This window comes from Cyprinodon tularosa, unplaced genomic scaffold, assembly GCF_016077235.1.
Source record: "Cyprinodon tularosa strain WSP-4 unplaced genomic scaffold, ASM1607723v1 ctg31, whole genome shotgun sequence".
NCBI lineage: Eukaryota > Metazoa > Chordata > Actinopteri > Cyprinodontiformes > Cyprinodontidae > Cyprinodon > Cyprinodon tularosa.
The window spans coordinates 1410920-1433321 of NW_024039019.1; the positions used below are offsets into that span (position 1 = coordinate 1410920).

Consider the following 22402-nt stretch of genomic DNA (forward strand, 5'->3'; position numbering starts at 1 on the left):
ATAAACCGGGGAAAAAATAAAAAAAATAAAAAGCCCTGAATGTTGGAAAAACTGTAAATCATATCTCACTTATGCTGACTTATGTTTACATTTAATCAATATTTTTACATCCACCAGAAGTCTTCCTTCATCGCCGTCCTCATGGCCGTTCTCCAGAGGTTCTCATTAGTCACCGTCCTCACAGCCAGATGCCTAGGACTATGCTTGGCCTCTGGCCTCACAGCTGGTCTCCAGAGACTCTGCCTCACCGTTGCCCACTTTTTGGTGGTTATTGTTTTTGTTTTGCCTTGCCCTGTTCCTTGCCCTCCTTCCTGGGCCCCCGTGTTTCTTTTTTGTTTTGGGCTTCGGGTTTGTTTTTGGACTCTTAAGTGCTGCTGGCATCCGCCCTTGAAGTGGGGGAGTTCTGTCAGAATTTTGCCCTCTGTTTAAGATTGTTTTTAGGGGGTGTGCAGGTGGGGCAGTGGTTAGTGCGCATGACCCGAATACGGAGGCCTTAGTCCTCAACACGGCCAACCTGGGTTTTAATCCCACCTGTGGTCCTTTTGTATGTCTCTCCCCCTCTCTCATACCCCTTTTTTCTGTCAGCCTACTGTCAAAAAATTAAAAAACGAGCCACTAGTGTCGTGAAAACTCAAAAAAAAAGAAATGTTTTTGTTATTTTATGTCTTTGTCGTTATTTTCTGGGAGTTTGGCATTTCTTTCTCTATTGCCCCCTTGTGCCTGTTCTTTTCCCCTTGGCCCCCCCCTAGTTAGTCCTATTCACACCTGCTCCATATCAGCTCCTTAGCCCATCCTTTGTTCTGTTCCCTATGTATACATCCCCTCTGCACCACCTCTGGTTTGTTGCTTCCTTTGGTACTGTTGGCTGGCTTGATTGCTCATTTCATTCATCTAGGTCTGCCTTTCCTCATCACTCATCAGACCCACCAGTTCCAGTTTCATATCTAAGCTGCCTGTTACCCAGCCTGATCTGTTTCTGAATTTGGACCCTTGAGCTTGTCTGACCCTGTTCTGATTAGTTTGCCTGCCCGTCTTTAGACTCCTTTTGGATTCTTCTTTGGACTGAACCTGTATGTGCCTCTTGTCTTCGCCCTGTGGATTATAATGTCTTCCTTCGTCAGCTCGGATCTTATCTTCTGTCAGCTCAGCAGCGTTCTGGGCTTCCGCATCTGGAATTCTCTGGCAGCATCTGCTGCGCATGTTAAGCCGACCAGATGAAATCATCCTCCTTCTCAGAGCACGGACTGAACTGTTAAACCAGGTTAGTGACTTGTGAGTTCATAATCATCATCTGTTAGATTATCGCAGTCACTAACCTATGTTTCTCTCCAATAGATATTCCTGCTTCAGTCGCCCTAGCTGCTTCAGAGCCGCTGCCACTGCAGAATCTACCGTTCCTTGTTTGAATAAATGCATTTTAAGTATTCCACTGTCTGTCTTGCCTGAATTCTGGGCCCTATGCTCTAAGCTTATTTTAGAAAGATAAACAATCACTCACGAATGCATTTAAATAGTGACACTGCAAATAATGAGTTAGTTCAGCTGTGCAGGACATTCGGCTCCAGGGTGGCCCAGCTAGAACAAACAAGGATAACAGTACTCATAAAATGGCTGCTACCATATGGCTGACAATGAGGTAGTTTGGAGCTAAGGGTGCCAGCCAATGCAGCAGTAGTAGCCTAACTCTTCAAACAAATAAAAAGAGCAGTTAAGCAGATAGTATCACATAGCATGAATGAGTGGATGCCTGAGTTTTGACAGAGGATTGTGTTGGAGTGTGGATAGACGGATAGAACTGATGGATGGCGGATATATAGAGCCATAAAGGAGCCAGTGAGCTGTTTTGATCCAGGAGGTTATGGTTGTTATGGTAGGGTTCTTGTTGGAGATGAAGGAGAAGCTCTAAGGGGTGAAGTTACCACATGGGTCAAACTCCCTGCGGTTGAAAGTCCACAACAGCCACATACTGGCCTCTGGTAACAAAAGAAATGTAGGTAACACAAATCCAACACAAATCCCAGCTGACTGACATTTACTAAAGTAACTGGCTGAAATAACCCTCAGTCTCCTTTCTTGTTTAGGCACCACTGTTTTATGCTTTCTATTGCCATACCGCATGATAATGGCATTTTTATTCTTACAGTTTCTCCTTGGCAGGGGGTGGCAAGCAATGTGCTCACAGTTTGGTTTAATATTAGGAGACTCGAGGAAGTTAGCCCCCTATTCGTTAGCAGACTCACAGTCAAACTGCTCCCTTCGGTCAGCTGATTCCCATGTGAGCTGGGTTTAATCTGTAGCCTGGTAATGATCATTCTGTCTTGTAAATTACTTTTAGGTCAGAAACTCTGTCCTCCAGGAAAGCGATTGTCTTTTCCTTCTTCACATGTTGATGTTGGAGAGTTTTCACATCATTTAAACTGCTCCAAAATACATTTTAGCTAAAGCCTGATAGCAGAAAGTCCCCTCAAGTTCCTTTATCAAAGGGTTTCTTCTTTGGTCCAAAGATTAAATTCAATTAATTTTTTTATCCATGTAAAAAAGCTTTAAGAATTCTAAGAAATGCTGCAAAAATTCAAACTGCCATACAAATCAGAAATTAGAACCAATGAAGACTTGACATATAGACTTGACTGAGGAGGCACAATAGAATATTATTGTCATGCAGAGTCTGAATACATGTGGTGCTATAAAAGTAAAGTATTACCCCAAACATTGTATCCAAGCAGTTCTTTACCATTGTGATAATGTGATGTTAATTGTGATGCAGCATTCTGCGCAGCTGTAGTTTATGACAAGTTATGGATTATAGATCACTTCTATCAGAATGGATTTGTTTTCCAGTGTTCCTAGTGCTTATGGGAATGTGTGTTATGGTTGTTTCAGGTGCTTCAGGAGAGGTTCACCAAGTTTTCCACAGAAACCAAGAGCATTGGTGAACAACGCATGGAACAGGTGAACAAAATGGTGAACGAGATGATTGACTGTGGCCACTCGGATGCAGCCACCATTGCTGAGTGGAAGGATGGTCTTAATGAGTCCTGGGCGGACCTCTTGGAACTCATGGAAACACGCAGGCAGATGCTGGCAGCATCCCAGCAGCTGCACAAGTTCTTCACTGACTGCAAAGAGGTAGAGTCAAAATGAACGATGTACAGTGAGACTCAGGAGTGGCACGTTCCTTTCCTCTGTATCAGACAGTCTGACGATGTATCAGGCTTCTATTTTAAGGTACCAGTGATGACGCTGCTTTTCTGTGCTGCAGGTCTTGGCTCAGATCATAGGGAAGATGAAGCAGCTGCCAGAGGTGAGAGCATGCCAGGCCAACATTACCAATCCAGCTACCCTACAGAGACTCATGCACTCCTTTGAGCATGCCCTTCAACTGCTAGTTGCACAGGCAAGTATTACAACTACTCTGTGTAAGCTGTAATGCAGGACAAAGCCTTGATAAGATTACAACTACCTAAAATGTAATAAATCCAACGCCCAATTTAAAGGTTATATAAAACATGATCTAGGCCGCTAACAAATTGTTTAGATTGTAGTCTCTAATCAAAGAAGATGTATTTAAAAGCTGTTTTTCTATGGGAATTTGATTGAAAAATAGCACAACTATTTTCGTCTTTAAAATCAGAAAAAAGCTTTATTGCATGTAAAAAGAATTTGCTTTGGCAAAAAGGTGCTTCACATAGACAAACATACAGCTGATATAAATGATATATGGATATATTTGGGTATATGTAGTGTGAAATATACCTAATGCAAGCCTTTAAGGTGAAATCAGGTCCAAAATGTCTTTTTCCAGGTGAGGCAGCTCCAAGAGAATGCTGCCCAGCTCAGGGCCATCTATGCTGGCGAAAAGGCAGAGACTATCATGGTGAAAGAACAGGAAATAATGGAAGCTTGGAAGGAACTACTGAGCTCTTGTGAAGCCAGTCGCATCCAAGTGACTTCTGTTACCGACAAGGTGCAGTTCTTCTCAGTGGTGCGTGAAAACCTAATGTGGATGGAAGGCATCATGGGCCAAATAAAATGGGATGAGCCAAGGTAAGACAAATGATAGGGTTAATGATAACAACCCCTTATTGTCCTAGAAATAAACCAACACAAGACACAAGTTAGGGGAGTGATGGCCGAGGTTTTAGAGAAGCATGCCTGTGCTCTGAGAAGGTTGCAAGTACCCGGTTTGATCCCGACAGCCTCCACTCCGGGTCTCGGTTCAAGACCCTTAACACCACACTGCTTCCCAGGTGCTGCACAATGGCAACCCACTGCTCCCCAAGAGCATGGTTAAATGCAGAGGTACATTTCTCCAATGTGAGATTAATAAAGATAAATTATTATTATTTTTATCAAGTTACTTTTCTGTAAAAGAAGAGAGTGGAACCAGACGGAGAATGACACTCCCTTACACATACAAAGGAGGGGATGCATTTTTATTGCGGGTGGTGATAAATCCCAACACAGCTGGCTGGATAAAGCATGACTCTTCCTTTTCTGGGAGAACCATTTCTTCTCCCTATTTCAAGTTAAAACAACATGATTTATATGTATATATAAAAAGGGAAACTGTACACAAACAGTCATACGTTTATATAACTGTTTTTATGAAATTGTGTAGAGAGCTGTTCTTAACAAAATTTCTTTTTGTTGACACTTGTGTGTACAAAATGACAAAATAAATCAGTCTAAGTCTAAGTCATAATATTCCTAGTAGGCCAAATGCCTGTAACTTAATACAAATAAAATGATGACATTTTAATTTTTCTAACAATTCCCTCCTGTTTATCATTTTATTTGCAATTGAAGCTTAACTTAAGTACTCATTACTTGCATGTCCCATTATCAATGAGACTGTCATTTTGTTAGGCATTTATTAAGGGAAAACTTTAAACTACGGGTTGTACTTCTTCTAGATGGGTTTTTGAAAGCTTTTGATATTGAAAATTATCATTTCCCATAGTTTTAGAAATCATAGACTTTAGGCATGGGATTACACAGGCAGTACAAAAAAGGATAATAATAAAGGGGGTCATTATTTTCAGCAAGAGGTGCCACCACAGCCTGACATGAGCAAGGAGAGGAAGTGCATTCTTACAGGAATAGCATCCTGGGACATGGCCTTTTGTAGATTCTTTAAGGCAGACATAGCTTCTGTAACATGACTTTCTTCAGCATCAGAAATATATGTACAGCAGGACGTTGTAATTGTCAGACACACACCGCTTTGGCAAGCAGTTAACATGTCCAAAACGTTTTTATTTTGTAGTACCATTGAACACATTTCACTAATTTGTTTGTTTTGTCCTTTATTGATGTCCATCCTAATGTTCAACTCGGTCTTCATTCTGTGATTCTTCATGCTGGGATTTGCCAACCCCCAACCCTGGGAAAAGTGAAGGTTTTGTTAGCTGTGCTCCAGTGCTTATGTTCGGAGGGAATGTAAGAACCCCATATGAGATCATGAGGTTGCAACATTGAGCTGGAGCTAAGCTCTCTTTTCCTCCTATTAGAGGGATGATGGTGCTCAGCCTGAGCTGAGATGATGACAATCTGGTCAGAAACAAACACAGGAGCACAGGTGCCTGACGAGTTTTCAGTTGACTTAAAAGTTGAGTTGTGGTTTCCAAGTAAAACTGTTGGTGTGCTTTCGATTAGGGAGGATGATGTAGACAGAGTGAGGGTAGAGGCCAGTGATGCTTTGGCATCCTGTTACATGTCCTACCTTCACCGTATCTTTCCTTCTAGGTGAGAGAATACACACTGGATGTGTCATTCCTTTAGGCATAACAGCCTTCATCTTGGTGGGCTAACCTAAAACATTGCTGATAGAGAACATTGACTTTACTCCTTTGCACACCCGTTCCATCATATTCTCTTCAGTTGTGGGGTTCATTAATGTAGCAGGCATAAACTGGAATGCACATGATGCAAAACAGATAGCCTGTGATGCATTCATGGGGGTTATGTATAAGGTAGGCTTCTTGGTAGACTAGGGTGGCCATTTCTATAGCACCAAAAAGGAGGACATTGTGCGGCATATCAATAAATTACTACGGTGTACATAAGAATCGGGTAAAGTCACATTTATAGTACAATTCTTAGTAGTTTAAAGATGATGCTGGTGTAGTTGAATAGAACAAAATATTAAAGAGATGTAAAAAAAGAATTGGTTCCCAGCATTTGTATTTATTTAATACATTGTGGTGTTTAAAAAGTGACTATTTTTTGACACGATTAATTTGAGCAGAACTGCTGCAATTGATCATAAAGCAGTTGTTTGGAAAATAAGCTTGAGGCGGAGAGAGAGCTAGAGAATAGGACAATACTGGAATGGCTGGAAAAGAGGAATTCGTGACATGGCTGCAGCCTGTCGAGAGTAAAGATGATTTCACCATGTTATCTATCTATCTATATATATATCTATATATATACACAAACTTGAGTCATGGAACTGTGCTTATAGCTCCTTATTTCATGTATACTAATAACTTGTGTACATGATACTTGTTGATGAAATTGAAATAATTTTAATTTCATCAACAAGTATCATGTACATCATGTTTCTAATAGCATTAAAATAGCATTAAATTAGAGTTCCTCATTCCGGTATAAACCCTGTGAACGTTTAATTTAATATGACATATTAAAAAAAATCCCCATCATCATCCAGCAGATGTTCAGTTTCTGCCCAAATATTTTCTTTCTGTTGTGGATTTTTGTAACAGGAATAAACAGAATTATCCATAGTTTGTATGAACTATGTTTGTTCTCCGCTTCCAAACTCATCATCTCTTCATCCATTCCTGCAATAAGAATTTTTTGGTCTGTTGAAGCACCAATAGTTTGCATCCAGTTATTTAATTAATTGCTCTTGATTTTGGGAATATATACGAACTATGCTCTAATTTCTAGTAACCGACCTGTTTTTACTATAATTTAATTTGACAAACCGGGTCCTCTCTACATTCTTTATCCTGTTTGGTGCGATTGCAATTGCGGGTCTTGATCTGGACTGACGGGAGCGGAGCCAAAAAGAGCTCAGTTCCGTATTTTGACGGTGAAGGACGGAGAAGACGTACGTGGGCAGAGACGTGCGGAGGAGTAGTGGAGGATGTGGAACAGCTCTAATTGATTTACATGACAGACAAGTACTCCGCACGACGTACTTGAGCGGAGCGGAGCACTGACGGTGTATGTGGAATCTGTGGGTAAAGGAGGGCAAATACACGTCCGGCTGGATGCGGCGCCGGACGCCGGACAGTGCAATGAAAATCCGGACTGTCCGCCCTAAAGCCGGACATCTGGCCACCCTATGGTAGACTTAGGCATGACAGAAAACACGTAGCAATCAGTGTTATTATGATGCAGGGCTACAGCCCTTGCATACATTTCCCATAGGTTGTCAACGTGGTGGTTTGGGATATTACCGTGCCAAATATTCATGGCAGTGGAGTGGATGAAACTCTTTCCTCTCTCACTCAGTGGGTCTGATCTGAAACAGACAATACATGCAACAGCCAAAACGCAAAGGAAGCCCCATCTTTTTTTTTTTTGCTGGGTTAGCAGAGATGTTAATTTTACCCAGGACTCTAAAGAACAGGGATCAGTTCATCATTTGATTTCTTCACCGAGATGAGTGACACTAAAAAAACCAAACCCCTTTGTAGTCGGACTTCCCCACTGTTCCAGCCTTAGGCCTTTAACACCCTCTGTAACTTACAGTGGCTGAGATTAATCCAGGATGGACTTTCAGCTGTTGGTGTGGTCAGGAACACTTGGAATGGTCCTTCCCACCATGAGCTCACCCAGTTCTTCCTTCTGATGACTTTGATGAACACCCAGTCCCCTGGTCTCACTGGTTATGGTTTATTTGAAGATAAAGGTCCTTCTGGCTGTCGATTTGCATCGGACACTTAGACTGCAACATTTCTCTTATTTCTTAGATGGCATTTGTGTTGTGAACCGGTAATTTGTACGATCTGCCATGTAATATTTCAAATGGAGTCAAACCACTGCTTGTTGGAGTTTTTCTCGTGAACAGTTTTAATAGGTCCAGGCACTCTTGCCATGGCCTCTTTGTTTCTTCCATACACCTTTTAAGCCTGGATTTAACTGTCCCATTTGTTCTTTCCACAAGGCCTGCACTTTGTGGATGATAAACACAGTGATTCTTTAAGGTTATTTGTAACCTGCTTGCCATTTGACTAATCACCTGCGTCACAAAATGTGGACCATTGTTTCTGTACATTTTCTGTGGGATGTCAAAGTTTGGAACTACAACATAGCTTTAGCTACTGTCAATGCATCCGCATGCTTTGCTGGGACTATTTCAACCCATTTTGAAAATGCATCAGTCATTACTAGACAGTATTTGGAAGGGCCACTTGGTGGTCTGGTTCATCAAAAGCCATATAATCCCTTTAAAGGGTCCTTGTGGTTTTGGAAACTGTCCCCATTGTGGTTTTAAATTAACTTGAGGATTATGTCTTACACAGATTGTACAGGCTTTACAAAAGTTTTTTGTACAAGAATTAAATTCATATGTGGTAAAATTTTGCTGTATTAAAGTTCTCATTCCTCCCTGTTGAGACATGGCAAGGCCCATAGCTCAAAATAGCTGCTGCTTTAAATAAGCTTTTAGGGAGAACTGTTTTGTTGCAAACTTTACAGAGTCCTTCTAGATTCACTGCTGCTCCATGTTTTTACCCACATTTGTTTTTCTGCAGTTGGCGCTGTTTGTTGTCTGTTTAATAACACTTCTAGATCATGCTTTGTTCTGTTTCTTGCTTTAAGAAAATATCAGAGGAGCCAAATTTTCCTGATCCTGCTTGTTTTGCAGTTTCATCTGCGAGCCTGCTTCCTTTTGACACTGCATCAGTTATTTTTGTGTGAGCTGTACATTTTAGTAAAGTTATTTTGTTTGGCAAATAAATTGCTTTCAGTAGTTTTGTAAGTAAGTCTGCATGTACTACTGTTTTGCCTGTTGAGGTTACCATGCCTCTGCGTTTATCTTGTTTTGCAAAGAAAAAGATAGTAGAAAATGCTTACTGACTATCAGTCTAAATTGTCACATTTTTTCAGTTCATAAGCCCTTATTAATTAAATACACTCAGCTACCTGTGCTTGACATCTATTCTTTGGATGTTTGCTGATTTTACAAAAATGGGCATTTTACATGCTTTCAGTCCTACATTATTTTTCATACATTTTACAGGCTCCTGAATCACATAAAAGAGTAACTGGTTGTCCATTTATTGTAAGTACTATGTATGGTTTTTCTTTTAATGCATTTAATAGGCCCCATGCTCCATACACATCTACTGGTTTTAATGGCTCTGGATCCCCATTTGTTCTAGAAACTAGTCATGCCTCACCCCGCGGATGTAGTGCTTATGTCTGATTGGACACTCCCGAGACCAATGGTCAGGTGGGCCAAAAATTCCAGCATCCCTTATCTGAAAGCCCCCTCGGCCCCTAGGACTGCCCCTGCTTCCTCAGAAACCTCCTCAAGGCCATTAAGGGGGTCCTGTGGTTTGGAAATAAAATGTTTCTTCTGGGTCACATATAGAATCGGCCCAGAAAATTTTAAAATTTTCTGTTTATACATTTGATGTTGCCAGGGTGATTAAATGTTTTTTTTTTTTTACCCACGTGGAGATATGTGGCTGGAAACCTCCCAACAACATATATTTTTTAGCTGCTGCTGATGTAGTGTATTTTCTCCATCAGTGTGGGGTATGATGCTGTGGAACCTGTATTCTATTTCAAAATGTATTTTAAACTTGTCTACGTCTTCTCCTATTTTAGTTTTATGGACCGTAAATGTCCATAATCTGCCCTCCTGGGGAAACCTGTACGCACTGCTTCTGCCACAGCGGTCCATTGGTGTTTCGGTTCCTCTCCCATTGGCGCGTAATGTTCAAATACAATGCCTTGTGGGGTTCTGCCTTTATGATTCGCCCTTATTTTTCCCTAATGTTTTCCCACTGACAAATGTAAGGCTCGTCCAAACTCATACCCAACCATACTCAACCATATGAATTATAAATTCCCTCCATGCCTTGGATCCATATTTCCTGATCTTCCTGCAGAGAAGTTACACCTTCCATAGCCTTTCTAGCTTCATCTAACGACCACGGACTAAAAACTGGGATTGTTGGAGGCTGCTGATCTCTTTAAATCAGAATGTGTGAACTGCACCATAGGATACAATCCACATTTGGAACATGCTTAGGGGGGTTTTAGGGGATTATTGTCATGTTGGGTTCTAGGCGTCTAACCCACATGCAGATACACTCGTGAAACAGAGAAAAAGTTCAAAGGTTTATTTACAAGTTTACAGTTATTGTGAACAGGTTCTTGGCTCGGCATACAGATCACGGGAGGAACACCACTGAGGAGGACAGAACAGTTAGGGTAAATCCAGGTAAACTGCAGGTTTACAGATGACAGGGTAAATACCTGCTCAAAGGTGGAACTGATCTGCAGGGGGGGAAACCTTGAGGGTCCAGAGGCTAGTCGGCAGGCAGAGGGCTGAGGGCAAGGGCAGAGGCTTAACTGAGTGCAGGCTGGCAGATTCCAGACAGAGATAAATCTCCAGGATTTCAGGTTTTCAGACAGGACTCGATCTGTGAGGCAGAGAGAAACAGGGTCAGGCAGGTTCACAAAAATCAGAGATACAGATCAGGTTGGTTGGCTCAGGTCTCGCTCTACCATTACTGGCAAACACTCTGGCAGGGAAGTGTCAGCCTCCTCCTCCTTAAATAAGGCTTCCTTGATGAGCAGATGGAAGACAGGTGTCGCAGTCAGCTCATGCCCTCAGGAGATCGCGTGCGCCCTCTGGTGGAGAAGGTGGACAAAGCCTCCAGATCCCAACAATTATGTGGTGGTAGTGGTCTATCTTCTTCAGTCATTACTGTAGTTTGCATGACTGAAGCTGTTTTCTGGCGGGTTCTTTTTTTTAGAGCCTAATATTGGGGGAGATTGGATCTGGTGCTGCAGTCGTCGCTCCAAATGCTGCCCCACCTCCTCCTGCTGGTTGGATCTGTCTACCTCTACACAGTTTTTCATTATCTTCTGGATGGACAAACATAAGTTTAAAGACGGACGAACTTAACATCAGATCTATTTATTTTAGTTTTCATAATAACCTCCTGTCTACTTTGCGCCTGTATCAACCAACGGCGAGCTAATTTGAGTTTTTTTACATGCTTGAAGAGTGTAAAAACCTTCTCAATCCAAAGGGCTTTGTATGATCTTGACATTTTACTGCTAGAACTGCTTCAACTTTTCTTTCCAGGTTTTAAAAAAAGTAGGCGTGTGTTTGTGGATATTTCTGACTATTTGTTCAGAAGTTGGTTTATGCATCTTGATTTAGGTATCGGTGCAGTCATGTCAGAATAGGAAGGTCTTTTTACCCTAACAACTAAGTTTGTGGAAAGGTGGTCTAAAAAAGATACTCCTCATTTCCTTTAACAGATATAAGTAATGAAAGATACTGTAATCTTTATTTTTAACTATAGAGAACTGCTAGATAAGGGGGTCACAGTATCTTTGGATTTGGTTCAAGCTCATAAGCCTGACTTTGCACACACTGCCTACGGATGATGGTCAGAGGGCAGTCTCATTTCTGCCAGTAAATCCAAGGCAGCTGTGGCTACATTGCAGCTCCTGAGTTGAAAAACTGCTATTTAAGAGTTTAGGCTCTAAATTATGTTTTTAACATATCAGGGCAAAACTTACATTTTGGTTATTCATTAATATGTTCAGTCACAGGAATATTCCACAGTGTCAGGGTTGGTCGATTTTGTCTGTGAACCCAAATGCCGAGTAGAGCATGTCCAGATGTCCCAGATTTCTAGGGACAGTCCCCCTATTGGACCACCTGTCCTCGGCTAAAGCTGTCCCCAGAAATGTCCCAGCTTTTGCTGTTTTATGAATGAAGGGGAAAATATTGTTTATAGACTGTTATTACGGTAGTAAGAGTAAGTAAGAGTATAGTAAGAGCACTTAAGCATGTTGCACACAGAAATCGAAGCTGGGATAAGAAAATAGATTCATATTTATTTAACAGAATGATTTAAAATGCCTTGCAAGGTGCGTCTCTGGTTCGGTGGTTCTCAAGAGATCAACAAGGCTTCATCTAAAGATGTTTTTAGAACTGATTGGTGGCCTTTATTGTAAGTAGAGTTATAAGTTGTTTTGCTGTTTTATGGTTGTGATTTATGAGCATAAATTTCCTGGCTTAGGTCTACTTTTCTACCACTCACTTTGGATATATGAATGTTCCTAATTATAAAACTAAGAGGCAGTAAAAAGAAAAATAAATGATGGGTCTGCATGATCTAAGAATGATGGGGGAAGAGATAACCACCTGTTTAATGTTCATTTATTAAGTTGTTTTTACTTGAAGCTCCAAGAATTGTGGTGATTTTTTAGTATTTAATCAGATGAGATAATGACAATAATAATCATAATCATAATATGTATGATGAGATTATACCGGTGTTACAACAAAATCTGTCTCTCGTCATATAATGCAACCACAGTGTCTGCTGTAACCGCGTCTCCTAACCAGTCCGCTATCTACTTACCCTAACTTTACTGGATCCATACCTAAACCTAAATAAGTATATGGTGAGAAACATGTAGCGCCTCCTTGGGTCACAATGTATGACGGGTCACAGATTTTGTTGCAACACCTTTATAACCCCAATATCTCATCTAAAAATGACCAAATACCAACAGGTGTGTGAAACAAAGAATCTGTTCTGACTATTAATTTGTTAGTTTTCATGTTGTATAAACTAATGTGTTAGATTTTGATTGGATTATGTCTCTGTTTTAGATTAATGTGAGATTGGTAGAAGAGGAAGATGATTAGAAGACTGATAGAAAGAAGATTGATGGAGATTAATGAAAAGCGGAGGAAAATAGTAACATTAATGTAAAGCTCAGTTTAAGAGAAGGAAAAAAAATCTACTTAAAAAGAGTAAAACAGAGAACAGGCAGAAGTCAGAAGAGAGATAGAAAGAAAAGAAGATGGAGAGGGAGAAGACAGAGAAGACTGAAAGACCAGATGGCAAAAATAAACACTATCAAACAATTAATTTTTATTAATCTTAGGGAGAGGCACATTCTTGGATTTTACACTTGATTTTTGATGTTTAAATGTTAATAAATATATAAAAATGGAAGAAAGAAATCTATAGTACAAAAATATAAATCCAGAAATAACATGCTGGGAACTCAGGAATAAAAAATTTGAGATTTAGGAGAATATATATGGAGACAGAGCAATTAATGGATTATTAGTTAATAGGGAGCAGGTGTGGACAGAAGCAGCTAGAAAGGAGCTAAGGGGATAGGAAAGGGGCACTAGGGGGCAACAAAGAGTAACCACGAAAAAGGGGTTTAAGTGTAAGAACTTAAATGAGGTTAAAGGGGAATAAAAATAATGACTACAAAATAATGAATAACCAAGGGGGGAACTAGATGTCATGATGGGGTTCCTTAGAGTAAGCCCAAGATGCAGAACACACACGGAGACACTGGTAAAAGTCCAAAGAGTTTATTTAAGGACACAAGCACATGGATTATTAACTGGAACAGTTCAGGCGGGGGGCTGGTTCACTGGGGTCTGTGCAGGGAACGGGAGATGGCTGGTTAGCTAAGTTCATGTGAGGCTAAGCATCTAGCTTAATGCTTAGCAAGGCTGGCCTAGATCTGAGCTTCCAGCTCACTGCAGAGAACAACAGGGGAATTACACAAAGGATTCTTCAGATTGAGCTTCCAGCTCACTGCAGGGAACAACAGGGGAAAATCCACATGGGAACCTCTAGGGAAACTCCACAGAGAGGTCATCAGGCTTCATCCACGTAGGAATCTTCGGGTTGGCTCACCAGGGCATAGCAGATTAAGCTCACCTAGAGCTTCTGGCTGGAGACAGGTTTCCTGTGATGCAGCTCTCCCAGAGCTGCAGGCCAGAGACAGGTTACCAGTGAGGCAGCTCTTCCAGGGCTTCACGAAGAGACAGGAGGTGAAGCTCATCCAGAGCTTCACGAAGAGACAGGATTCCTGTGAGGCAGAGACAGGGAAGAGTTAGAATCTGATCTCACACTAGAGATAACCAAGATTCTTCCAGTAACAGAGGCTCAGGTTGCTAACCAACTAAGATCAACACTGCGGCGTTGAGGCAAGATCTGAAGTCAGCTTATATAGGAGAGGTCTTCTGATGAGAGGATTAGCAACAGGTGTGCAGGAAGGTTCCAGCTCCAGAAGACCCACGGCGCCCTCTGCTGGAGGCAGAGGGTAGTCTCCAGATCCCCACAGTAACTCCAACCCTAGGGGAAAAACACAGAGCAGAAGAGGATCCTCGGCGCCCTCTGGAGGGCAAGTCTGAGGATCCTAACACTAGAGGATAAGAGAATGAACTGGAGATAACTGAAGCCATTGAAAAAAGAATTACAAGGAAGAGTAAAGCTAATAATTTAAACATGATATAAATCTTGAAAATACAGGATAACATAAAATAAAGCATCACTGAGAACCTAGACTGAATACTTACACAGAACCAAAGATTCCAGATCATGACAGACAGCAACTGTTAAAAGTTGCAGTCATTATTTCTTTGCACAGCTCTTTAAAAAGGTGATGCAACAACGAAAAACAATTTCATACATGTATCTCAATTTAAAAGGTTTTAAGCAAACTTTCAATCCCTTTTCTTCTGCGTGGTTCTAGAATAAACAGCCAGTGTTCAATCAATCTTTCCTGAACAATCTAACCTGTCTATCCTCAGAGATCTTACGGCTCTGGAAGGAATGATGAAACATCATCAGGATTTAAAAGCCAAAATAGATGGCCGCAGCAAGACCATCCTACAGTGTGCTGACCTCGGCAAGATTTTGATAGCTGCAGGCAATCCTGCATCGGAGGAGGTTGGGCAAGCAAAGCAACCTTTCCTGGCAAACATTGAACAGATTACAGTTGAAACAGCATTGCAAAAAATCGTAATTGCTCTAAACTATTTTAAACTGTCACAACAGATACAAGAGAAATTGGACAGTCTTCTAACTAAGCAGAAGGACCTTGTTGAAAAATGGGACAAACACCAGGAAAGGTTACTACACAGTAAGTACAAAGACTCAGATTAACTTTGACCATGACCAAAATAACAATGTAATTTACTGTGTTCTAAGTGTGTCAAATAAAAAAAAATCTCACATTTATGTTTAACGTGAGTTTAATTAAAGGACCATCATTTTAGCAGTTATTTATATCAGGATAACAGCTTGTAATGCAAAGGTTTACAGCTTAAATAAAAATGGACAGTAATTGTGCCTTTGTGTACCGTCACTTCCAGAGCAGGAAAACTTCCAGTTTGCCCAGGAGACAGTAAAGGCAGAAGCCTGGCTGAAAGCCAAGGAGCCCCTGATCAGCTCCAAGCAGCAAGAGGGAGGAGAGGCCCAGGCGCAGACAGATGAGGTCGAGCAGCTCATACTTCGCCATGAGGCGTTCCGCAAGGCTGCTGTAACCTGGAAAGAACGCTTCAGCTCCCTCCGTCAGCTCTCCGCAGTAAGCTTTACTATAGATGAAAGTTGAATCATGTTTGGTGTGGCCACTGTTCAATTATGCTACATGGGATGATGTGTTTGCACAAGCTATCAGTCGCATCATTAAACGCATCATGTGATAAATGCATGTCTTAGATCTTCTCAATCTGCATTTCATACTACTTTGATTTGGATTTAAAAAACACAAGTAAAAAAAAAAAAAGAAACAGATGGATCCCAGTTAAGGGGATCACAGAGCAGGTAAAGTTTTTTTAAAAGATCAAACCGATAAACAGTTTTATAGATTAATTAGAAACAAGATGCAGGTATTTGTTGCATTTATTTCTCTGAATTTAGATAATTATGGCCTTATAATTCATGAAAACTATTAATTGCTTTCTTCTGACTGCCAAGGTGTACACCATCACACGAATTGTTGACATGAAAGGGGTTTATCAAGGACGGTTAAACACTAAGCGAACCTCACTGCATCCATGATAATAAATTCCCAAATCATATCTGTCAAGCTCAGGGCTAAATCCAGCCAACCATGGCAATTCATCAGGCTCTCCACAGTCAAATAGGTATATGATGTCATAACATAGAGGTATATTTTCATTTAAAATGTACAAAGTGTTTAGACTTATAAACAAATAGCAGTAAGCAGAGGAATGCTTATACGGATCCTGGTTCTGGTTTTGCTGGAGGTTTCTTCCTGTTCAAAGGGATTTTTCCTCTCCACTGTCGCTACAAGCATGCTTGGTGTGAGGGATTGCTAAAGAGTCAATAAAAAAATGTCAGTGAAGGTTGTCACTGCAAGCTCTTCCAGGAGGAGCGGGTCTTCCAAATCAATGACTGGATGCGATCTGCTGGTTTTCCTAACCAATCTCACAGTGTTCTCTCTGTAAAGAGCCCTGAGATTAAATGAGTTGTGAATTGGTGCTATGTAAACAAACTGAACTGAGTAGTAAAGTTGTAATACCACAGCAGGGCACTCCTAAATGAGGAAATCAAAATGTTCATCCCTTTAAAAAACAGAAACAAAATTATAAATCGTCTGAATATAAAATGATTTTGACCCCCCTGGCTGGGGGCATGCTACACTAACTTAACATTAGGCTAACCTTAACCACTCAGACATGGAAGGTTTTCCCTATAGTAATATCGTATCTATAGTACCTCATACTGTTGCTCTTAAACAAAATGTATTCTTTTGTTTTTTCTTATGTGTGTACAGATTGATTTATTGATCCATTCTTCGATCAATCGAGTGACTGGGGGCTTATTGACCTCAGTCAGTTCCAGACTCCCAAAGAGTTTTTATTTTATAGATAGAACCCCAGTTTTCAGAGCCTGATCCCCTTCATTCATTGATGCAGTAATTCATAAATATGCTCAGCGCATATATTGTAGATCACATGAACACATTTAAGTAGTTTATATTTTTGCTTAAAACATCTTTTATAATAATGATGTATGCTAACTTACGGTTGGACCAGATGCTTGTTTTTTCATAAGCCATTAATATTAAACAGAACATTAATTAGTATTTCTAAAATCATTTGTTTTTCAATTATATTGTAATTTATTGATATGCGACTTGATGTCATTGATATTTTTTATAGGCTGAGAAGAAAAGGGAGGAGGAAAAAAAGACGACCCCTCTCTCCAGTCGAAGAATGTTCCCGTTATCATGTCTGACTCCCAGCGTTCCTTCAACCAGTGCTACTTCTTCCTACTTGAGGCAGACAATACAGGCTCAAATAGAACCCCAACCCTTCCAAACCAGCTTAGATCTGGGTAGCAGTTCTACAACCCAGAGATTATCTTCAGCGTTCGCTAGCTATAGCACAGCTATTAATGGCTCAGGATACCACGGACTTGAGCAGCCATGTGTTGGGAAAGTAGGAAGCACCTTGTACTTTGGGATGAACCAACAGGCAGCTGGAGCTGGAAGTGACTCTGGTTTGTCAGCATCCCAGAGCGGAGGTGCAGACACCTCTACGTACCATGGAGTAAACCACCAAACTGCTGGTAGTGCAGAGAGTTCTGGATACTTTGGAGTGACAACAGGGTGTCTGGGCGGTTTGCAAAACCATCTAAAACCAGGTGGTGCTAAATTAGAAAGTTCAGGGAATATAGCTCAGCAGCCAAGCAGTGGGGGAATGATGAGCCCAAGCTTCTTGCCTCAACAAAATATGGGCAGTTCTGGATATTTGCCTCAACCACAGAATTTGGGAAGTTCAGGATATCTCGGACAGCAGTCTAATATGGGAAGCTCTGGGTATTTGGCACAACAGCATATTACAGGAAGCTCTGGGTATTTGGCACAACAGCCTAATTTGGGTAGTTCAGGATACCTAGCACAGAATTACCAGAGTAGTGCTGGATTGGGAAGCTCTGGCTTTTTGGCACAAAATCATTATAGCAGTGGAAGTCTGGGCAGCTCTAGTTTCCTGGCCCAAAGTGGAGGAATTATGGATCCTAAAATGGCATATGCATGGCAGCACCTGAAAGCTGACTTCATGCAGCCAAGGATCAACCACATCCACAAAGCTATAAATCCTCTCCTGGAAGCCAGCAGACTGCAGCGTGAACAGTTTGGAGATATCCCTATGGCAGACATGGTGGGGCCAGAATCAGGACTGGAGCTTCTCCACGGTCGTCTCCAGAGGGATCCCCGCGGAAGTCGTTCAGACCCACAGATGGACCATCTGAGGCGGGAAAGGGAGTACAAGCTGGGAAGACAAACCTCTAGCGAGCAGGAAATCCAGGCAAGGTTGAACGAACTCCCACTGATAGTGCGGCAGGAACGATACAGGAGGCGCATGGAGCGGCAGTCATCCAGCGAACAAGAGGGGAGCAACAAGCAGAGGCTACAGAGGCAGGACTCAAGTGATTTGGAGGGCTCTGTGAAGGACGGCTCTGACAAACGCTCAGGGTACGCAAGTTTGTTCCACTGGTGACAGCAAAATCCAGCACTGTTTAACATGAACCAGGTACCTCTTTAGGACACTATATATTGGGGAGGGGCTTTGCCCCAGCTAAGATGCTTCAGTGCTTGAGCAAAACAATTTTAGTTTAAGGGCCCTAAGCAAATAGATTTTGCCCGTTTGGAGTTTACTTTGGTTATAAAACCGTCTATATATTATAGAATAGGCTTATTCTAGTAACTTAATATCACATAATAATGATATAAAATGCACTGCTCATGAAATACAGAGAACATGAACGAACAACTTTAACATGCAGCACATTCCAGAGACAAACTTAGATTTTCACAACAGTTAGATTGTCTCAAATTAATAGAATTATTTTAATGTTCATTTGACCTGCCCAGCAATTAATTTGGAAATTTTAGGACCCGACCTGTGGTCGACCTGGAAGCTCTCCTGGGTTTCACTTTGGCCCGACATGTTAGCCGCCTACTCTCACGGGATCTGTCAGCCCAGTTCCTGTACTGATATGGTCCCCACTGCCACCAGCAGAGCAGCTCTCAGGCTAGTGACAGGCAGCAAGCATGCAGAGCAGGGTCCTAGTGCCCCTGATTTACGTGTCTTATTGAACAGGGGTAAATGCTGCAATGTTAAGATTAGCTGGTTTGAAGGGTTTCAGCCGCCCCTAAATAGGCCTAAACATTTCCAGGAAATGGTCCAAAAGAAAGTTTAAGTTCTATATGATTGTGTTTTACCTTAAATGTGACAGTTTTGTTGTCCCTGCAGGGAGAAGAGGTCTACCATGGCAGAAATTGTGGAACAAGCCCAAGACAGAGAGGCAGCACATGTATGTTACCTTGGAAGCATTTTCTCACAATTACAGTGCCTTTCAAAAATATTCAGCCCCTTTAACCTTTCAACCTTTTGCCACATTTCAGGCTTCAAACATACAGATATACATCGATTATTTTTTGTGAAGAAAAAAAAGAACAAATGGGATACGATCATGAAGTGGAACAAAATTTATTGGATATTTTAAACAAATAAATACAATTTAAAACAAATTATAAACTGATTAGTGGGGGTGTAAAATAAATTGAGCTCCTTTACTTTTAGTGCAACAAACTCTCTCCAGAAGTTCAGTGAGGATCTCCGATGTTGATCTCAATAACTGATGATCAATAGAATCAACTGAGTGGAATCAGGCCTCCTGCTCTGTGGTCGTTTCAGAGGTCTGATTAAAGCGCAGAGAGTATCATGAAGAACAAGAAACACACCAGGCAGCTCCCAGATGCTGCTATGGAGAAGTTTAAAGCTGGATTTGGATACAAAAAGATTTCCCAGCTTTAAACATCCCGAGTAACACTGAGCAGAGATAATATTGGAATGTAAGTAGAATCCGACCACTGGGACGAAGACCTACGAAGACTTGCAGTCCCTCTCAACTTTCAGACTGATCAGAGATGCAGCCCAGAGGCCCATGATCTCTCTGGATGAACTGCACAGATCTACAGTTGAGGATGGAGACTCTGTCCATGGGACAACAATCGGTCATATGCTGCACACATCTTACCTTTATGGAAGAAAGACATTCCTGAAAGATATCCATGAAAAATGCAAAAGACTATGTTTGGTGATTCCAAACTGTTTATGGTTGGTAACAGAGAGGGTGGATTCAGATTTTTTTAGCTTTCAAAAACCTACAATGCATCAATTTAGTTGATCTTTTCCTTGCCTATTCAGCTAGGCCAGCAATTCCCTTTAAAGACATAGACAGGTATGGGGCTTTGCAGGCTAACAAAAAAAGCCAAACCTCGAAGCCCCTGCTTCTCCTCAGCAGGGAAAATGGTTAAAATTGATGGGAAGATGGATGGAGAAAAACACAGGATCATTGTGGAAGAAAACCTGATGGAGTCTGCAGAAGACCTGAGACCTGGACAGAGATTTATCTTCCAACAAGACGGTAATCCAAAACAGAAAGCAGCATCTAGAATCGAACGGTTCACAAAGAAACACATCCAGGTGTTAGAATGGCCTAGTCTAAGTCCAGACCTGAATACAATGGATATTCTGTGGGAAGAACCTGAAAGCTGCTGTTCACAAATTCTCATCTGACACCTCTAAGCTCGAGCTGTTTGCTGGAAGAACGGAAAAACATTTCCGTCTCTCTGTGAGCAGAACTGATAGAGACAAACCCGAAGGAACCTGCAGCTATAATAACAGCAAAAAGGTGGTTCTACAAAGTATTACCTCAATGGGGCTGAATAATTTTGCAAGGTGCCGTATATGTGAGTTTGTTGATGTTCAGAAATTGCTGTATCATCTAACGTTCCTTTTATTTGCTCTCTTAGGCCCGTGGAGAACCGTATCGTCCTCCCAGCAGCCTCTCAGCACCTGTGACTCGGTTTGATGGACGCCCACGTGCCCGGGACCGTCCCAAACCAAGGAGGCGGCCCCGTCCCAAAGAGCCTGAGACCACTCGTCGTTCTCGCTCAGCCCCAGCAACCGGTGCCCCCACCACCCCTCAGCCTCCATCACACACTGCCCAGAATGAAGGCTTCCTCTACTGTAAAAAGGCCACAAGTAGCGACCTGGAAGCTCAACAGAGGAGTCCCAACAGGTGCAACCATCCAACCTAATAAACCACCCTGAAGACAATACGTTTTAAGGGCTTATGCAGAGCTAGCTTATCTTCCCTCAAATAAGTTTAGGATTCCTATGCATTAAAACAATTTGCCTGACTTGAGTCAAATCTTTTATTTGATCTTTTATTGGGACTACCGCATACGCTAAATTCTAGCTGTATTCTGCCAATTAGCTGTCTAAAGCTGCAGGCATAAATAATTTCTCCATCTAAAAGTGTACTTTTATTGGGAACAATATTTTTTAGATAACATTCCCATATTGATAAATTACACGATATTTACAAATATTTATGGTCATCTGTTTGTTTCATAACTTGAAATTCACGGTTAAAGCAGAGTCCAACCGACAAGTTCAGAAATAGTGACACTGATAAGAATTCTTTTTAACGCTTTCACAGCCTTTCTGTCTGTTTTAGAGTTTCAGCATTGTATGCCAAGAAATGCAGTCATGGCAACAGTTACCTGTAGATCCTTATTATTTTTAGGGATTCAATATTTTTTTTTCATACCAGTTCACATTTACATGATTGTAGTACATTATTTCTTCAGGTCCCAGTTCAACATTAAGAAAAGCAGATATAATGCAGCTCAGGGTCAGCAGTCTGTTTTAGAGCTTCTATTTTCCAACATTATTACTTCTTGACATAAAACTCGTGGCTAACTGTGGCTAACCCTATGAGTCCAAAGAAGTTTTATGCCCTTGGTAGGTGAGGACAGTCCAATGCATTATTTTGATTTCACCTTGAAAAACTAAATCATGGTTTGTTTTTAAAATAGGATTTTAAATTTATTTCTTAGTCATTATCATTAAATCAGGTTTTACCTTAATCTGACTTGTGACAGTGTAATGACAATAAAAAAGCTAAAGAAAAAAAACAGTTCCTGGTGTGGAGGCAAGTAAACCCTTGCACACTGAAATGGCCGTTGACTCAACAGACGATGATTAGCCCTGAAAATGTTTTCATAGGTTTTGCTTTAAGGCAGTGCAGCCAGAGTTCAGCTGCAATTGCACTAACTGAGCAAATACACTAGGAATCAAAACAGGACATAGTCATTAAAAGGCCTCAACATAATCTCAGTTAGACAACATCCAGAGCTGTTATTACAAACTGCATGACAGTTAAGAGATTAACCTTTCAATTGTTTTTAACTCACATCAAAGGTTATTTCCAAATCAGTCTAAATGAAAAAATTTCTACAAAAATAATTTGATCATAACAAGTAACCGTTTAAGAAGTCAAGAAGTGAGTGCTGCAAATCTTGC

General features: G+C 41.2%; 1 protein-coding gene across 1 annotated transcript in view; it reads left to right on the plus strand.

Moving 5' to 3' along the window:
• sptbn4a (spectrin, beta, non-erythrocytic 4a) overlaps window positions 1–22402 on the plus strand; it is a 71056-nt gene that overhangs the window by 38333 nt on the left and 10321 nt on the right. The window contains exons 9-17 of the mRNA XM_038292258.1: window positions 2884–3129; window positions 3263–3397; window positions 3806–4047; window positions 14804–14942; window positions 15051–15135; window positions 15368–15579; window positions 17183–18498; window positions 19280–19340; window positions 20845–21113. Coding sequence (XP_038148186.1) covers window positions 2884–3129; window positions 3263–3397; window positions 3806–4047; window positions 14804–14942; window positions 15051–15135; window positions 15368–15579; window positions 17183–18498; window positions 19280–19340; window positions 20845–21113 — 2705 coding nt within the window. The remainder of the gene's footprint in view (window positions 1–2883; window positions 3130–3262; window positions 3398–3805; window positions 4048–14803; window positions 14943–15050; window positions 15136–15367; window positions 15580–17182; window positions 18499–19279; window positions 19341–20844; window positions 21114–22402) is intronic.